The sequence below is a fragment of the Alligator sinensis genome, unplaced genomic scaffold (assembly GCF_000455745.1).
Source record: "Alligator sinensis unplaced genomic scaffold, ASM45574v1 scaffold432_1, whole genome shotgun sequence".
NCBI classification, from domain to species: domain Eukaryota; kingdom Metazoa; phylum Chordata; order Crocodylia; family Alligatoridae; genus Alligator; species Alligator sinensis.
The window spans coordinates 844,909-862,710 of NW_005841998.1; the positions used below are offsets into that span (position 1 = coordinate 844,909).

The window sequence follows — 17,802 nt, forward strand, 5'->3', positions numbered from 1 at the left end:
ATGATCTATTGAGGTCCCTTCCGACCCTAGCATCTATGAATCTGCTGTGGATCTGACTCTAGTCCCAACCTTGGCTCCGGGCCAGAGTCGGAGCCACAGCAGCCACCTGCACTTCACTCCATTTTGTATGCAAATCTAAGACAAGGGACTTTTTCCACCCCCAAATCAGCTGGTGGGGAGGAAGCCCTTATCTTAAATTCAAGTATATATGGTAATAGAAAAAATCCACTTTTTTAGGAATGTCATTGAATTAGTTATTTGATTAATTCACTACAGCAGCTCTAAGTATTTCATTTAATCGTGAAAGTGATTTAAAGTTGAACTCTAAATATGTCAATACAGACCTAGTTGTAGAAGAAAACAGAATCTCAGACCAACAGCAACTTTCTGTTCTACAAAGATGCCTGCTCCTGTGTTCTCCACCCTCTCCTCTGGGGACTCAGCAAAAATCTCTAACTGTGGCAAACCAAGTGCAGTAATTCTGCACGAGCAATTATAAATTCATGAGTCAAAGTGAGAACAAAACAGCTGTTAAAACTTACTTTTATAGTAACAACATCTGAAAGTAACACAGCTACAGAAATTTTGATACCTTGCCTAGTCAGCACCTCAAAATGATGACCACGGTTTTTGTCTTATAATGGGGCTTTGATAATGATTAGTCAAATCCTCCTTTCAAACTGTATAAAAGAGGAGAGCCACACACATGATCAGAGGTCAGGAAAACAGACCTTATGAAGAGAGGCTGAGAGCCATGGGACTCTTCATCCTGGAAAAGTGCAGGTTCAGGGGTGATCTGGTGGCCACCTATAAGTTTATCAGGGTGATCACCAGGATCTGGGGGAACTTCTGTTCACCAGAGCACCCCACAAACTCCTCCATGACTGGTTCAGGCTGGACATAAGGAGGAACTTCTTTACCGTCCAAGCTCCCAAGGTTTGGAACAGACTACCGCTGGAGGTGGTTCAAGCACCTGCTTTGAATGCCTTCAAGACACGTTTGGATGTTTATCTTGCTGGGATCCTATGACCCCTGCTGACTTCCTGCCCCTGGGGCAGGGGGCTGGACTTGATGATCTTCTGAGGTCCCTTCCAGCTCAAATGTCTATGAAATCTATGAATAGCTCCCACAAAAATGACATCTCAAGTTCTTCACTCTTCTCTCAGTGGTGGGTTAGCAAGTTGAGCTTGTCTTTTCCCCCTCCAAACAACAAAGCTTGATCTCTCAGGTGGAGTTCAACAAAAATTAATAACTCATTTGCACTTTTTGTTTAACATTGGCAAGAGATGTGAACAGGCTGCTTTCTCTATAGTTAATGATGCTATTGAGGTCAATGATGCATGTACAACACTCTTAAAAGAGAAACTGAACCTTCAAAAGGAAAGGTCCTTTAATTTATAATGGCAACAAGGCTGTCTCTAGCAACCCTTTTATTTCCTCTGCAAGGCATATGTGAGTGGACGAGATTTATCCTTAGTAAAAACTTTTCAGTCCAAGGCAAAGATATAAAAAAATATATATATATATATTAAAGACTTACTGCCATACCTGAATTAAAAATAACGAACTCACCTCTTTAGTCCTTTTCTTATCTTGCTCTATTTCATATTCTTCCTTAGACCTCCTGACAAAATAGACAAAATATAGTGTAGAATATTCAGGAATCTTCAAATAACATGATTTATATTGATTTAGCACTGTCAAATCAGAGGACAAACTTGGCATGATAGCCATAGAATCATAGAGAAGCAGGGCTGGAAGTGACCTCCAGAGGTTATAAAGTTCAACCCCCCCGCCGAGGCAGGATCACCCCTATCTAAACCATCCTATACAATCTACCCTCTGAACTCTACACAAGACTACCTTCAACCCTGATGCAACATAGACCTAACATCCTAACCTGCCACAGATAAAAATGAACCACAGCAGCCAATATCCTGATTCTATGAAATATTGTCAATGTATGCGCTAGAGCAGGGGTTTTCAACCTTTTTCTATCATTGTACTCCCAGGCAGCTGGACACAGAGCACTGTACCCCCGGCTGTGGGGCGCGGGGGGCATGGTGTGTGACTGGACCCCGAGTGGGGGAGGGGGTGACATGCAGCTGGATGCGGAGCAGTGGCAGCAGCCTCATGCGAGCTTCCCCCGCCCTCCATGTCTGGCCAGTCACCCCCGCAGGGCAGGGGAAGTTTGCACATGGCAGCTACCCTCGCGTACCCCCTAGAACCTGCTCAAGTACCCCCAGGAGTACATGTATCCCTGTTGACAACCCCTGCTCTAGAGATCCTGGATATATGGCTACACCACCTGCTACAAAGGAAGGAAAAAAATCCCACAGTACATACCAATCTGACCACAGAGTTAAATTCCTTCCTGACTCCAAAATGATGACTGGTCAGATCTTGAGTGGAAAAGAAAGACCTTCTAGCCATTAGCCTCTGGTTTTAGTCCCAGCAGGAACACTGGCACACCCCAATCCAAGTTCCCAGTCTTGATGCAGCCAACACCCAATGTCTTTGTGGAAGACTTAAAAACACCCTGACATATGTAACAAGGGGAGTGGAGGGGGCAACTAGCAAAGCCCACAAGCATAGAAAATACCCATATTGGAACATGGACAGCCACTAGTTAGGGATAATCTATGTCTATAAACCTATTTTTGAACACCTCCAGTGATGGGGAGTCCATAACTTCCACAGCCAGTCTATTTCACTGCCTTGCTATTCTAACAGTAAAGAAGCTTTTTTTCCAGGTATCCCATCTAAACTTACTTTGCTGCAATGCAACTTCAAGCCATTCTTGTAGCAACACAGAAAAGCTGCTTTCCCCGCCCTTCCTTCTGGCAGCCCATTAAGTATTTGAAGACTGCTATCATGTCCCTTTTTTGCAAGCTGAACATGCCTAGCTCCTTCAGCTTCTCCTCATATGACTTGCCTTTCAAGCCCTTGATCATCTTTGTTGCCCACCTCTGGACCTTTTCTAACTTTTCCACATCCTTTTAAAATGTGGAGCCCAGAACTCCACACAGCACTCCAGATGAGGCCTAACCAGTGCCAAGCAGTGAAGCACTATCACCTCCCATGTCTTGCACCTAACACTTCTAGTGATCCAGCCCAAAACCACATTCACCTTTTGTGTGGCTATATCATATTGCAGGTTCATATTGAGTCTGTAATCTATCAAAACTCCCAAGTCCTTTTCCACAGTGCTGCCATCCAGCCAGATGTCATCCATTTCATATTTGTACGTTTGATTGTTCTTCCCAAGGTGTAGTACCTTGCATTTGTCCACACTGAACTTCATCCTATTAGCACTAACCCAACTTTCCAATCCAATGAAATCTTTCTGAATTGCGCTCACATCCTCCAACATGTTCATAATTTTTCCCAGCTTCATGTCATCTGCAAACTTGCTCAGGAAGCTTTCTATGCCAGCATCCAAATTGTTAATAAATGTACTGAACAGCACCAGGCCCAGTTGGACTCTGCTTGAAACTTCCTGCTACTCTGACATGGACCTATTAATAATTACTCTTTGTTTGAGCCAGTTATCTATCCACCTTGTAAGTAGTTTTATCTAGCCCACATTTCTTCAAATTGTTTATTAGGAAGTCACGTGGGACCTTCTCAAAAGCCTGGCTGAAGTTCAGAATCATTATATCCACAGCATTTCCTTTATAGATCCAAGTAGTTACTTTGCCAAAGAAGGAGATCAAGTTTGTTTGACATGATTTGTTTTTCATAAATCCATGCTGGCTGCTTATGATCTTCAATATGAAGTGATGTTTTTTATAATGATTTCACACTGCTAAATCAGGACAAACTTGGCATGATAACCCCAAATTTCCAAAGTCTCCAAACAGCTTTGATTATTTCAAATACAAAACAAAAACTGCAATATTGGTCCTGATAAACAATGGGCCTCATTTCCCCCTGTGCAGCAAACTCTTGTTTTAAGTTTATTCCTGGAAATTTTTCACTCAGATGGTAGAGTGAGTGAGTAAAAGGAGATGTTTCTTCTTTTATAAGTAAAAGGAGAAATATCCAGAAGGCAGAAAATATATAGTGCCCCTTCCCTTCATCTGCTTTTGAGTATTACCTGGTCTCTTCCATGATCATGATGCCATTAGCCAGCCCCTGAGGGTTAGGGGCAAGGGCTCCCTTAAACAGAGAGAGGAACTACCACACCTTAATGAAAACAGCCTATTAATGTCTGCTGGTTTTATTTATGCAACTGGGATTTTTTGGGAAGGAAGAATAATCTAGAATAACCACATTGGCTCCCTACCCCCAAAACTCTACTGTCCTACAACTCGGAGTAAGTCCCTGCACGGGAATTACAATGAAGCTGTGGAAAAGAACAAAACCTTCTGCAAAAACAAAATTCATTCTTTCTACATGCACAGGCTGTTCTATATGCTTGGACTGCAGGGTGTTCTGACAACGCAGAGGCCGAAAGCTGAACTAACAAGCTGATTGTCTGAGCCCTTGTAGCATATTGAAGGTGAGCTTAAAGGAACAGGGCCTAGGTAGTACTCCAGTTGTCAGCAATCCCGGGCTGATGAAACAGCCCCTTGGAAACCTGTTTTTCACTGATGAAAGTTAGGGCTAACTTCAAGATGCTCTGTTTTGATTCAGTAAATGTTGTACTTGGATTCTCTCATAATTAGAACTTTGAAAAGAACATTTATGCCACCTAGTAGACAAAGGAAATGCTCAAGTAAAATAAACATGAGAATTAGTTCTTATTTTATAAAAATTATTAGGTAGGATATCCATTTTTTACCTTAAAACTTCCCTCAGTATTTGCATTTCTTGCTGTTCAATTTCAGTAAATACATCAGAGCCATCTGTCAAACAGCCAGGTAGCACACCTATAAAAAACAAAAACTGCAGAATTCCTGCATTACTTGAGAGGAGAGGGGGGGATTTCCACTTCATCTAGCACACTTTCCTCAGCCAGAAAAAGGAAGGCAAGGGAAAATTATTACCTGCAATGCTGCTTTTCAGAAGTGACACAAAAAAAATGGATTCCTTAGCATCAGTTTCCCAACAACACTCCAAGCACATCTACATATATATATATTAATGCACATTAATAAACTCCAGTGCATATCCTGCTGGAGTTTATTGCTCCCAGGTACTGCATTTACACATGTGCCTGAGACAACAGCACACTGAGCCAGGTCAGAGCAGCTCCAGCTGGCAGGGGACCCAGGGGGTCAGCCTGCCACTCCAGGGCTGCTCCAACTGGGCTCAATGTGCTATGGAGCAGCTGGCTGGAGCACAAGGGTGCTTCAGTGCAGGGCTAGCCAGTAGGCAGCCCTCTCACTAAAGCAACCTCATGCCCCAGTCAGTTGGGTCAGTGTCTACACATGTGTTGCAGCTCATGAAAAAACTCCACAGGACAGTACTTGTATTTACAAGTACTAACCTACTGTGGGGTTTTAGTTTCCTGTGGCCTAACAGGGCCACACATATAGACACCAAGATCTGTACTGCGAAGCTAATTGGATAACTCAGCAATAAATGTCTTTTGTAGACATAGCCTCCGAGTACTAAAGTTTTGAGTCTCAAGGAAGAGGAAGAGCAGGCAAAGCAAGAGGTACATGCTTCAGTGACCATCACAGGCCATCTCCCCAAGCTGTAAGAACCCATAGCTGGCTCAGAAACCAGTTTCTTAGCTCTTTGGTTGGTGACACTCATAAGTACAACTCAACCACACTGAAAATTCGCAGTTAGTAAAACTAACTGCAAAAAGCAACATAAAAAGATAAAACCCTAAGTCTGAAAGGGGAGGTAAAAATCCTATCGGAAGGATATCAGCAGAGAAATAAATTGCAAGTAATCTTCTCTTATTTAAGGAATACAAAAATACAGGGGAGTAGATCTGATGGCCCATGAGTTTCTTTCCAATCCTATGTTCCTTAAATACTGGAATATCATGACAATGAAAGTTACAAAAGACCATAAAAAATTAATTACTCTGTAGTGCAGTTGGATCATGTGTAATAAATATGGCATGGGGTCACACACAGAATAATAAGAAAAAAAGGAAGACTGAATTGCTACCTATTCAGTGAATGTTATTCATTCTGTGCACTGAAAGAAGCAGGTAACTGTAGAAAAAATATGATGCGATCATGTGAAGACTACATCAGAATGCAAACACACAAGTGGACCAAATTAAGCCTGCACAAACAACCTTCATTCTAACATTTAACTTTGTAAGTATGACTTTGAAATGTGTATGTCCTTCTGCTGCAGTTCTATTTATGTCGCATAGGTATGTGTCTAAGTGGGTATGTCTACACATGCTCCTATGGCGCTGTTGTTACTGTTCCGTAATTTAGTACTTCCGAAAGAAAGTACTAAATGACGGCACAGTAACAGCTCATACTACACTGTCAGCATGGCACATGGTTATTTTTAGCAGCTATGTCACCATAGCAACGCACTATACCAAAGGAGCATGTCACTACAGTGACGTAGCAGTGGTGTCACAGTTTTTGGCCATAGCATGTTTCTACAGTGACGCAGTGTCATGTATATGTGCCTACTGTGTTGTAAATAAAGAATATTAAAAAACCTTATATTTTTGTTTCTCTTTTGTGTCCCAATCTATCTTCTAAACTAGTTCCTTTTATGATGGTTTAAAAAGACAAACAACTGAGAGCAAACAGAAAACTGCCCTAGCAACTCTCCCTCAGAATGTACAAGGCATTGCACTTGGAGAAATTGGACAACTACAACCTACACCACTTCTGCCTTAGGCAATTCTGTAGAGCCATGCTCAGCTCAGCTACAGCTGAGAACAGAGCCTCCACTTAATTTCCTGCTGCCTCTTCTTACTAATCTTCTCAGTGGATAAAAATGGATTAAAAAAGTTGGGCTTGTTATTTAAATCACAATGTTTTTGATTTTATCATTTTTTAAAATTTAAGATGCTTTTAAAAAAATAAACATATAAAGATAGTTTTAATTTAATATATGTTAAAGCTCAGAGATATTATCATGGAATAGGGATTATTACTTCTAATTATATTCTATTTGAGACAATATATTCATGTAACCTTTTTAGAAGTTTTTTAAATAGGTCACAACAGGCTATGGACTATATTGGGGGCCCAATCTTAAGGAGTTCCCAGAGGCTTCTCTATAGATTAGTAAAGATTAAAGAAAACCACTCTACCCAATGGGACTCAGTGCTCAGTCTAGAAGATCCCATTAAGCATCTCTGTGTGATGCGTAGTTTCAGTTCTCAAGCTGTGGATTTGTCTCTCCAGAGATCATAGACAGACGAGGTTCTTTGGGTAGATGTGATATCTTTTATTAGACCAAAAAAATAGTTGGAAAAAATATTCTTTGCAAGCTTTCAGGCACAAATGCCCTTCTTCAGGCATAGGGAGAGTTTGTTGTCTCCAGAGATAACATCCTTGTAAACAGCAGCATATGGAAATGAAAGATAACAGACCTGATTACCCACCCATCAGCCCTATTGTCTCTCTGCAAGTTTATGTACACACAGTCAAGCCCTTTACCTTTCTCTAAAAATGCAAAGTTTCAAGAAGTTAAATGAGTAAGGGATATCAAACAACAAGAATGCACTGGTTGTAGAAATCGATTATTAAATCTAGGCTTCCTGACCAGTGATTTAAATCATGGTTTAAATCTATTTGACTTAAATCAAATCTACCCTGCTGCTTTTTTCCTTTTCACAGGTATTATTTTAATACTGGCTTAAAATTTGGAATTTTAAAATAATTTAAAAATGAATGCAATTAACATTTCTCCTATGTATCCTCATGTTTAAGAAAAAAATCAGACATCTTTCTAAATGATTATATGCAATTTTTCTGAATAAAATCAGAGAACTTACACATTCAATCCTCTGCTATACACACAGCAAATAGGAAGAAGGAAATTAGTAAACTTTGAGATTCAGGAAAGCTTGAGCTTATTGAAATAAAAGACTAAGAGAAGTGCCTGGAAGATAATTGTGCCAAAATTACTGACTATACACAAGTATATTAAAGTAACAAGGTGACAAAATAATATTTGAATGTGCATCCCCTTGAACACAACTTGCTGTGCAGCTACATAGAGAGGTTTGAGAATATAGCAAGTGTAAGCACAAAGGGAACTTGCTGCTTTGCAAATCCATCAGTCTTTATTCTATATGGAGTGGGAGAGTGGCCAGCTTGACAATGGTTGTTGTACTCCAGAAAACAATCGTGTTGCCCCAAGTTATATGTACTGTTGTAATACCCCACAATGATCTGCACAATTCTTAAACTAAATGTAATTTAGATTTCATATAATAGTCTAACAGACTTTGGCTAACTTTTATTTCCCTTTTAAAAGCTGTGATTGACCGAACCAGTTGTAGCCTAAGGGTGAAATCCTGGCCTGGAAGTTTTGCCATTGACTTCTGTTGAGCCAGGATTTTACCTTACTTGTTCAGATTACATAGCTCTCAGAACAGCTGAAAAGATGCACAAAAAAACTATAAATTCTCATTTATTGCTTCTTACCATTTCTCTCTTTAATGACTCGAATGGCTTGCAACTGCATTTCAATATTTTTTTGTACCATCATTTCTTTGAATAGTCTAAAATCTTCTGCTGCCAGTACAGGTTGCAAAATGACCTGTGGGGGAGAAAACTGAGAAATTAACAGAAACCCAACTGATCATTTCAAAATAGCCCAGATTTCAAAAGGTGTACTTCAAGATAGCAAGAAATAACATCTTTGTATTGTCTCTACTTAGAAACATTTTTGTGTTATCTATCACCTGGAATAAACACTTACTGTTGATACAACACCAACAACTTTGGGGAGGGGGAAGAAACAAGAAACTAAGGAGGATGAGGATTTACCAATATGGAAAACAAAAATCCTCTTCTGTCTGAGATGATTCAAAATTCACCATCACTACACTGATTTTCTGTTTTCTATATGCATTTTAACTGCCTGATGCAGTAACACATGTAAAAAGTACTATTTTATGGTCCCAGTCCTGCTACTTTGTGCTAGTGGACAGTCAACCCTAAATAGGTTCTGCTGTTGTAGGGAACTAATTAATTTATTTGTAAAATGGAATGTTGCTGTTTGATTTGAGAGCCTAATAAGACTGAAATTCTGCAGTACTGCCAACCCCACCATGCCAAAAATCATGAGACAAACTCTTAAAAAAATCAAGAGATTGGCATATATATCATGAGATGCTATTTTTGAAGTATGTGTGGGGGTGTGGGGTGGTATTTGCGAAGGTCTTGGGGACTGTGGGTGTGTGTGGGGTTTGGAGCCCAGAGAAGGGGGTTCTCACACACCCTGGCAGGATGCAGGGTACTGTGGGTCTGGAGTGAGAAGCAGCAGCAAGGTAGGATGGGCTGTGGCTTGGGAGTGAGGAGCAGACAGAAAGAGACAGACACAGAGACAATGACAGACACACAGACAGCACCCAGCTGGTAAGTGAAGGGAAAGGGACTGGGGCAGGGGCGGTAAGGGTGGTGGGGAGGGGAGGGAAGGGGCATGGCGGGGGCAAATCAAGGCCCCACAGGGAGGGAGGGAGTGGGGTGGAAGCAGGAGTGAATGGGGCCCCAGGACCGGGGCGGGTTGTCCAGAGGCGTGGGGGACAGGCATGTCATTCCCCACCCCGCAGTAGCATACACCCATGGGGGAGGCATGGGGGCATGTGCCCCCACCCTCCCCCGCAAGGTAGAGGTGAGCTGGGGCTCTGCACCCTGCTGTCTTGCCCCAGGAGCTCAGCTGAGCAATGCCATTGCCGCCTGCCCGGCTGGTAGGAGACATGGGGCACACTGGCCGCATGGCACATCCCCTACCTGCCCAGTGGCAGGAGGCACACTAGGGTCGCACAGCTGAGCTCCTGGGGCAAGGCAGCAGGGCGCAGAGCCCCAGCCCGCAACAGGCAGCCTGCCTCTGCCCTTCCACCTTTTGGAGGACCTGCCCCAGACCCAGGGCCCCATTCATCCCTGCCCCTGCCCCACTCCCTCCCTCACTGCAGAGGCCTCGATCTCGCCCCCCCGCCCCCGCCAGCCCTTTCCTTTTCCTCCACTTACTGGCTAGGAAAATATGGAAATCTAAGGGTTGGATTGGGAGATCGCGTGTTGCAGTTATTTTGACTTTGAAATCCTGAGTCTTGTGATGGTATTACAATAGTTGGCATTACTGATTCTGTCTACCATGTATACTTTTTAATAGTTTCAGCCACCTATTCTAGCTGTGATGAAAAGCATGTAAAAAAAGAACAAAGGAAAAATAAAAATAAAAAGCTGATGGTCTCCTAGGGCAGTGCTCTGAATTTTAGAAGACTTGGATTCTATTTTAAGGTGAAATCCTGCACCCTGGGAATAAATAGCAAAATTCTCTCCCCCCCAGTATTTTCTTCCTCCAGTTTAACAGAAGCCAGGTACACAGGCAACATCCCCTGCCATTAGGGAAAGGAAATGCTCAGAAGTGGGATTGAGGAAAAGCCACTCATTTCTCCATGGGTAATGACAGAGCTAGTACTTTGAGTCATTACATCTTTTAGTAAAGGGGAACTAGGCATTTGTTTGCAGAATTATACTGGGAAGACAAATAACACTGGAGCAGGTGGTCTGCAATATAAAGCCAGGGTAGGATGCAGTAGTAGCAAGATGTACTTTGTAGCAATTTTTGTATGGGCTCAAAACATACAGAGCGGGTTAAAGGTGACAGAAATTAAAATTGTCACTAAGGTACACAGAACTCTAAAGGGCAGGACACAAAAAAACCCCCCCAGGAAGTACTTGGACTATATCTACTGTCCTCTTTCTAACAGTAACTAAGATATGACTATATGTTAGCTTAAGGACTAAAATGTCTGGCATTTCCTCTTCATGCTACAGCTGAATTTGGATGTTGCTATTTAATAAGCTTTCCCAAAATCCAATTGTATAGATCTGTATCAGGGATGATATCAAAGTCTCAAGAGAAGAGTGTATGAAGACCACTTTGCCAAACACTAAATCCAATTTGGGGAGACTTCAGAAACTTCATAGTGGTTTGTGAATACGTGAAGATAGCTCCAAGCAGACTCTTTACAGATGCCTAGGAGACATGTTTCTCTATAATGCTGCAGATGCTTCTTGGTTCTTGTGGAGAATGTTTCAATAATCATATCAAAACACAGCTTGGCTATTTAGTAGCCTGGAAAGTCACTGAGCAGATATCACCAGACCCTGCATTCTCTCCACTATGGCTAGGCAGAGAAGATGATCTCAGTGGTTTCCTCGTTTGTCAGCAAAAAGCCAAAGCACAGTCTTATGTCCAGGAAATGGATCTTGCCCTCAGGAATGTGCAAGGTTTTTGCAAGGGGAAAAAATGGAGAGTGGGTGTGCTGGTTTAGGATGGTGTTCCATGGTCACCTGCAGCAGAAATCTGGGGTGTGTCCTTAAGAATATTTTATCTGGATGGAAAACTGCATAGGGCCTGGATCTCACCTGCCCCTTCTTGCCAAGAAATCAAGGTCATCTTCATTGACAAATGTAGCAAATTATACAAATGACAGTAGATCAAATGGTGGCTTCATAAAAATGAGGAGGACTACACTGGTCAGATCTTTCAAGATTTTAAACCAAGTGCTGTAGGAAAACACCACCTGCCCAGTACTGGTGAGTGGTAACCCAAGATGGCTGCTAAATGCAATTTAGCTAAGTGTTAGGGATTGGTTGCTCTCTGTTTCAGCTCCAGAAGAGGCAAGGTAAGGTAATATCTCTTGTGGGATCAACTTGTATAGTTGGGAGAGAGAGGAAATAAGCCTTGAGGTTTCAAACATCACAAGCTGGAAAGCAATTATAATCCAGGCCAAGTACATCTTAGAACAATTGCTTTAGTTTAACCTAATTACCTTAATGAATGTTACCACTTGGAAAGTAAGCAATTGTAAAGAAAGAGAAGTTAGCAGAGGGAGTTTCAGGAGTCAGGATCACAGACAAGCCCTCAGCTAGCACTGGTCACCTGGATAGGACTGGCTGCAGCTGCTTGAGAGCCCAGGTGGCCCTCAAACAAGTGCTTATGTGAAGCTGCTACATATAGGCAGCAGCCCTGGTAGTGCTCAGTGGGCTTTCAACCTGTCTAGCAGCTGATGCCTTGCTGTGAGTTCTCTCAAGTCTGGCTCCTAGTCTTATGCTTTTTTGCTGCATCCCTGCCTACATGCTGGCTCTTAGACTTCAGGCTTGTGATCTCTGGTTCTTGATCCCAGGCTTCTGCTCTTACCACTAAATCCTGCCTCCCCACACACCCTGTGTGAGTCTTGCCTGTGACATGGAAAGGCAAGAGGTAGCTTAAAATGAGCTAAAAAACAATATCACTTAAGTCTATGGCTCTGGGTGTCCAGTAAAGTTATGAATTTATTTTCCCAGGTCAGTCCTATAACCTACCTATTGTGTAGGTATAAGTAGAATAGATGAAAGAGGGGCCCTAAATTGAAGTGGTGGGTTTTAAAAAAAACAGTCTCAATTTAGGGCTGATTAAACCCCCATGTCATGCACACACCCCGCTGACTTACTTGCCTCTCCGGTGGGGAGGGGAAGACGAGCTGTCAGCAAGGGGAGCCATCCCTAGGCTGTGGAGGAGGGACTGGTGCTTCCCTCCCTGGCAGCTATGCCCCCTACACACAAAGGCAGCAGAGGGAAGCACCAGGCCACTGCACAGTTCCGGCAGGCAGGCAGGTAGGCTCCAGGGGGGGAAAAAAGATCAGGCTTGCTGCTTTTCTTGGGTGGAGCAGCTTTCCTGGGCTACTGTCAGCCTGCCTGCAGGGCTTCCTGCAGAGCCGTGGAGCTGCAGAGCCCAGTGCTTTGCTCCACAGCTGTAGAGGCAGCAAACTAAAACTCCTCAAAGGACTTCTGGTTTGCTGCGCCCCAAGTCATTTAAAGCGCATTACACTGCTGAATTTCCTACAGCGGCTGGAATTAATGCACAATATGCTGCTGAGGCGTGCAAACACAGACACCATTAAATCGGTGCAAAAGCATTTAGCCTGCTTTAAAGTGTCATGCACACACGCCTCTCGTTTCATCTACATACAGCCATGGATGATAGATATTGATCTCCTACTTAGCATTAGGGAATTCACCTTGCCCTAGTAAGATAATCATATCCACTTAAGTGATTTGCTTATCCACTTCATGAGACAAGTCTACTTAGGGATTTTTCTTGGCTATAGGCAGGATGTTCCAGACGAGCAAAAAGTAAGACCATCTGACACCCAGGCTGTGATGTGGAAGGTATAATTCAGGTCTGCGTAGAGAATCTTCCATCTGTTGTAGTATAACAGATCTGGGAGGAAAGGGTTTTGAAATATAGTTAAAAGATGTAGACCTTCTAGAACATGAACTGCCTCATGCATACTAAGCTATTAAGAGCTGGTTGTCAGTCTTGTCTGAACTCTGTAAAGAATTTGGGACTCAGAGAGATCAGATGGTAAGCATATATTCTATTTGCTTGCATACCACATACACATTTCCCGCAAAAAATCAGCACACCAAAATTGGGGTGCATATCTTAAGCAAGGGAATTTCTTTTTTCTTCACTGTAAAAGGGCAAGTAGCCACTATGATTGGCCACCAAGATGGCTGCTATTTTTCTCTGGGACTGGATGTTTTACTACTGCCCTAACAAGGATATAAGGCCCAGCTAGTTACTGTCCTGCAACACCATAAAGTTTCTGCTGCCTCACCAAGACTGTCCTGGGATGACGCACTTCCTGGCTCTGTTTCCCAGAGGACATGCTCTATGTCAGACAATTGGCCATGACTCTGGAAAAATCTTTTCTTCTATAGACTTCCACAAAAAAGGGTGCAACTAGCATGCAATAAAATATGGTAGCGGCATCATCATCAACATCAAGGCTATGAATATGGTTCATGTGGCTCACACTCCCCTGGAAAAGTTTCAACACTTCTTGTTAATCTGGTCTAAATAGTTTCACCCTGGGTTAACCCCAATCCAAAAAGATCACTTGAAAAATGGAGGCCTCAATCACCCACTCACTCAAAGGAAAGCATCCACCTAGGTAGTCTGTCTGGCTCAGGCTTGTCCAACATGCAGCCCGCCAAGGCATTTTCTGTGGCCCATGGTGCTGCGACGGGAAACAAAAGTAAACACGATTTACTTTCATTCCCATCCCTTGTCCCTCACCAGCCCCTCAGCAGCTTCCTAATGGCTGCTGAAGGGCTGGGGAAGGGACAAGGTTCCCACATGCACCGCGTCAGCTTGACATTGCCGACACAGCGCGTGTGGGAAGAGGAGTAGCCATGTGCCTCTCGGGACAGGTTGAGCCCAGCTGGAGCAGCAGGGGGCTCAGCTGCACTTAGGCAGGGGGAAATTGCAGCTGAGCCCCGGGGCCCCCGCCCCCCCCCGCCCCTTCTGCTGGCCGGTGCAGACGCGGCCCACCTCCTCCCGTCCCCAGCACCACATGGGGAAGCCACCGCTTCCCAGCCCAAGCAACTCGCTGCTCCCCATCCGCAGGCAAGAGGCAGCCTGGCTTGGCCACCCAGCCCCGGGTCACTGGCAGAGGCGGAGCAGCATGGGCAGGCAGGTGCTTCCTTCTGCCGGGCTGTCGGCATTGGCCACGCTGCACTGCGCAGGGCGGCCCCAGGCTCAGACGGAGCCTGTGCTTGCTGAGCCCCAAGGTGCTGCCCGGCCCCGGCTCCGGTTCCCTTCAGCCCAGCATGGCGCGGTGATGCGGACCCGCAGAGGCGGCGCAGCGGCCAGGCTCACCCTCGTCGTCTGCCTCTGCCACCTCCTGCCCGGCTGGGGTGCCACAGGTAGGGCTGGCCAGGCAGGGAAGACGGCACCTCCCCTGGGGCTGAGCTGGTGACTGTGCGCTTCCAGCACCTGTGTGTGTGTGGGGGGGGGGTCCCTGCCTTTCACAGTGGAGGGAGGCTCAGCTCTGACCCCCATCTCCTGGGGCCAAGGCTTTAACCTTAAAGCCTGGTGTTCCCCCCTGGGAGCTGGCTGTGCCCACATCCCAGAAGCCGGGTGCTGGAGCATTACAAAGGAAGGCAAAAACCTCCACAGTCTGCTCTAATCTGACCATGGGGTAAAATTCCTTCCTGACCCCAAATTTGGCAACCAGTGGGACCCTGAGCAGAGGGTCAAGGCCAGGGCTTGGCAGCGTTTTTTGGGCAGTGCCAAAAACACCCGCAGCCTTGACTTGTAAAATGTTGGCGTGCCAGTGGCAGACAGCGGGGGAGCCACAAGAGGCTCTATCCTTGTTGTAGCAGCACAGCCCTGGCCCTTCTCCTGAAGTCTGTCCCGAGGCACAAGTGCCAAGCAAAATGCCTTTGTGTGCTATGCTCTGGCACCCATGGAAGGGGTTGTCTACCTCTGGACATAACTCTGTAGCCAAAAACCTCTGGATTTGGTCCCAGAAGGAGCATTGGCACACCCCAGTCAAAGTCCTTAGCCTCGGCTGTAGCCAAAACCCAGTTCCTCTGAGGAAGACTTAAAAACACCCTGGCACATATAGCAGAAAGGGGAAGGGTGGTGGTGGGGGCAACCAGCAAAGCCCAGAAGCATAAGTACCCATAGTAGAACGTAGGCATAGGTATGCCTAGATCAGGGGTAGGCAAAATATGGATATTAAACCACATTTCCAGACTCATTTCATTGTCCCTTCCTGCAACTTCATTGGTGTCAAAGGTCACGTGACATCACTTCCTGATGTGATGCCACTTCCTGTGAGGTCTTTGAATATGGCTTGCCGGCCCACTGGCTGATAAAAAGTTTGTGATCCGGCCCCACATTCAAAAAGGTTGGACACCCCTGGTATGGCTGTTCTAGAAGTCAGGTCAGTGTACCACACAAAACTACACCTTAAAAAGACTAGTTCCAGAGTTTTGACTGTTCCTTAGCATACGTGAATATATAGTGCTGTCCATCATGGTCTGTATCAACTGATATGATTTCTGAGTGTTCACTTCAGGCCCAAGAACAGATGAAGAACGCACTGAAGATTTTCAGGCACCTGCAGAGAAGATCCCCTTTTAATACCCAGTTGCCCTAGTAAGAGTACACTAATGCATTGTTTCTCTTGAGCTGGGGAGCTACCATCTTAAGCACTCTGGTAAGTACCCTAAGGGATACTGAAAGTTAAGCATGTAATTAAGTGATTTGCTTGATTGGGACTTTAGTTAGTTTTACTCAGGAGCTTATTTTGTAAATAAGTTTTAAAAAGAAACTAATTAAAGCCACAGAATTATTGTTAGTTTCCCTTTGCACTATGGTTTTCAAACTCAGTATCCCATGCCATTTTAGTAAATTCGGTCTTCCCTTAGATATCCTTCAAATTACTCACAAATTTATACTCTGTCCCTCCTCACAGCCCTGTTTATTGCTTTTCCACCGGATATTTACAGGTCTTAATAATTTTTATTCAAAAGATAATCCTACCACTTTCTCTTAATCATTTTTGTTATTCTTCTCTGAACTCCCTTTAAGTTGATATCAACCAACCATCAAAGAGAGAATGTGAAGTCACTTACACTGTGCAATTAATACAATTTAAAACTTGCTTTTAAAAAAGCAAACTCCAGGAAACATTTTACATACAATTTTGATGCCACAAAGAAATGTGTGTTCAAGTGTTATTGTTTATCCCAAATAAAATGTAAGAAATGCGCTAATCATAATTCATACCCTAAATATAGCTACATTACTTTTGCCTGAGAGAAGACTTCAAGATTTCATACCTGTTCTGGTATATTAGTGGAAATATAAAATTAACAGTACACTATTAAAATGTATCCATTCTTTAACAAAAGAAAACATACCTGTGAAGTATGTGATTTTGCAAGAGGAGATGAACATGCTTCTTGAAATTTTTCTTCATTAATTCCAACTTCTTTAAGATAACCAGCTAGCAGTTTCTCAACCTACAAAAAAAGTCTTACCTTTTACTAGCTGCTTCCCCAACAGTAATAGAAATCACCAGGCTTTAAACTTCTTTGCCAAACCCCACTTACTTCAATTGCTATGGAGGGTAGATCACAGCTTTTATTTATGGAATGGAGGGGGAGGGTGCGCGCACGCAGATCCTAGCTTTTATTTCTATACTGATTCATATGAAAATCAGTACAATACTATTAAGAAGTAAGATATAGTGAAAATATTTTTTGTTTATACAGTGAAACTCATCTAAGACAGAATTATATGAGACTGCCTCTGCTTCTCCCCCTCTACCTCTCTCACTCAGCCCAGCCTTTGTAATTCACACACCCACAAAATGGGTAATTATTTTCTGTGATATACAAAGTGAGTCTACAACCGGGTCCCAAATTTCCTTTCTATTTTCCCAGTAAACTGTTTCTGGCATATATATGCTACATATGCATATTTCCTCATAAGGCATGTTGGGACCATATACATTTTCCAGCTTTAGCAAGTTCCCAGATTTTGCATGTACTGTATTAGACAAGGTTCACCATATTGTCATGTGTATGTGAAGTGTCTTCCAAAAATCAACAGCAGCTTTCCATCACCATATTTTGGAGTCAAGGAAAAGACCACAGTAAAGTCATCAATGGACAAAATAGAAGACTTAGATTTTATCATAATCCTTTTATTTTCTTCACTTTGTTTCAACAGTAAATATCAAACTCTCAGGTCTGTATTTTAACTAAAGACTAGGGACCTGACTGTTGTAACTATTAGGTGTCTAACTGGGCTTAGATGCCTAAGTATGATTCTATTTCACCCTGTTCAAGTCATGAAAATGTATCCATGTGCCTACTTTGGTAATGTACCATCTTATCC

The 17,802-nt window shown here is 43.5% G+C and overlaps 1 protein-coding gene across 4 annotated transcripts in view; it reads right to left on the minus strand.

The window, feature by feature from the left end:
* The window catches only part of CFAP36 (cilia and flagella associated protein 36), a 51,019-nt gene that overhangs the window by 26,689 nt on the left and 6,528 nt on the right, over positions 1-17,802 (minus strand). For 3 of the 4 annotated variants that reach the window (XM_014518973.2, XM_014518971.2, XM_025201572.1), the window contains exons 3-6: positions 16,821-16,922; positions 8,535-8,649; positions 4,787-4,874; positions 1,573-1,624 (exon numbers count right to left, since the gene is read on the minus strand). In XM_014518973.2, the coding sequence (XP_014374459.1) occupies positions 1,573-1,624; positions 4,787-4,874; positions 8,535-8,649; positions 16,821-16,922 (357 nt within the window). The remainder of the gene's footprint in view (positions 1-1,572; positions 1,625-4,786; positions 4,875-8,534; positions 8,650-16,820; positions 16,923-17,802) is intronic. The other variant, XM_014518972.2, reaches the window with a different exon arrangement.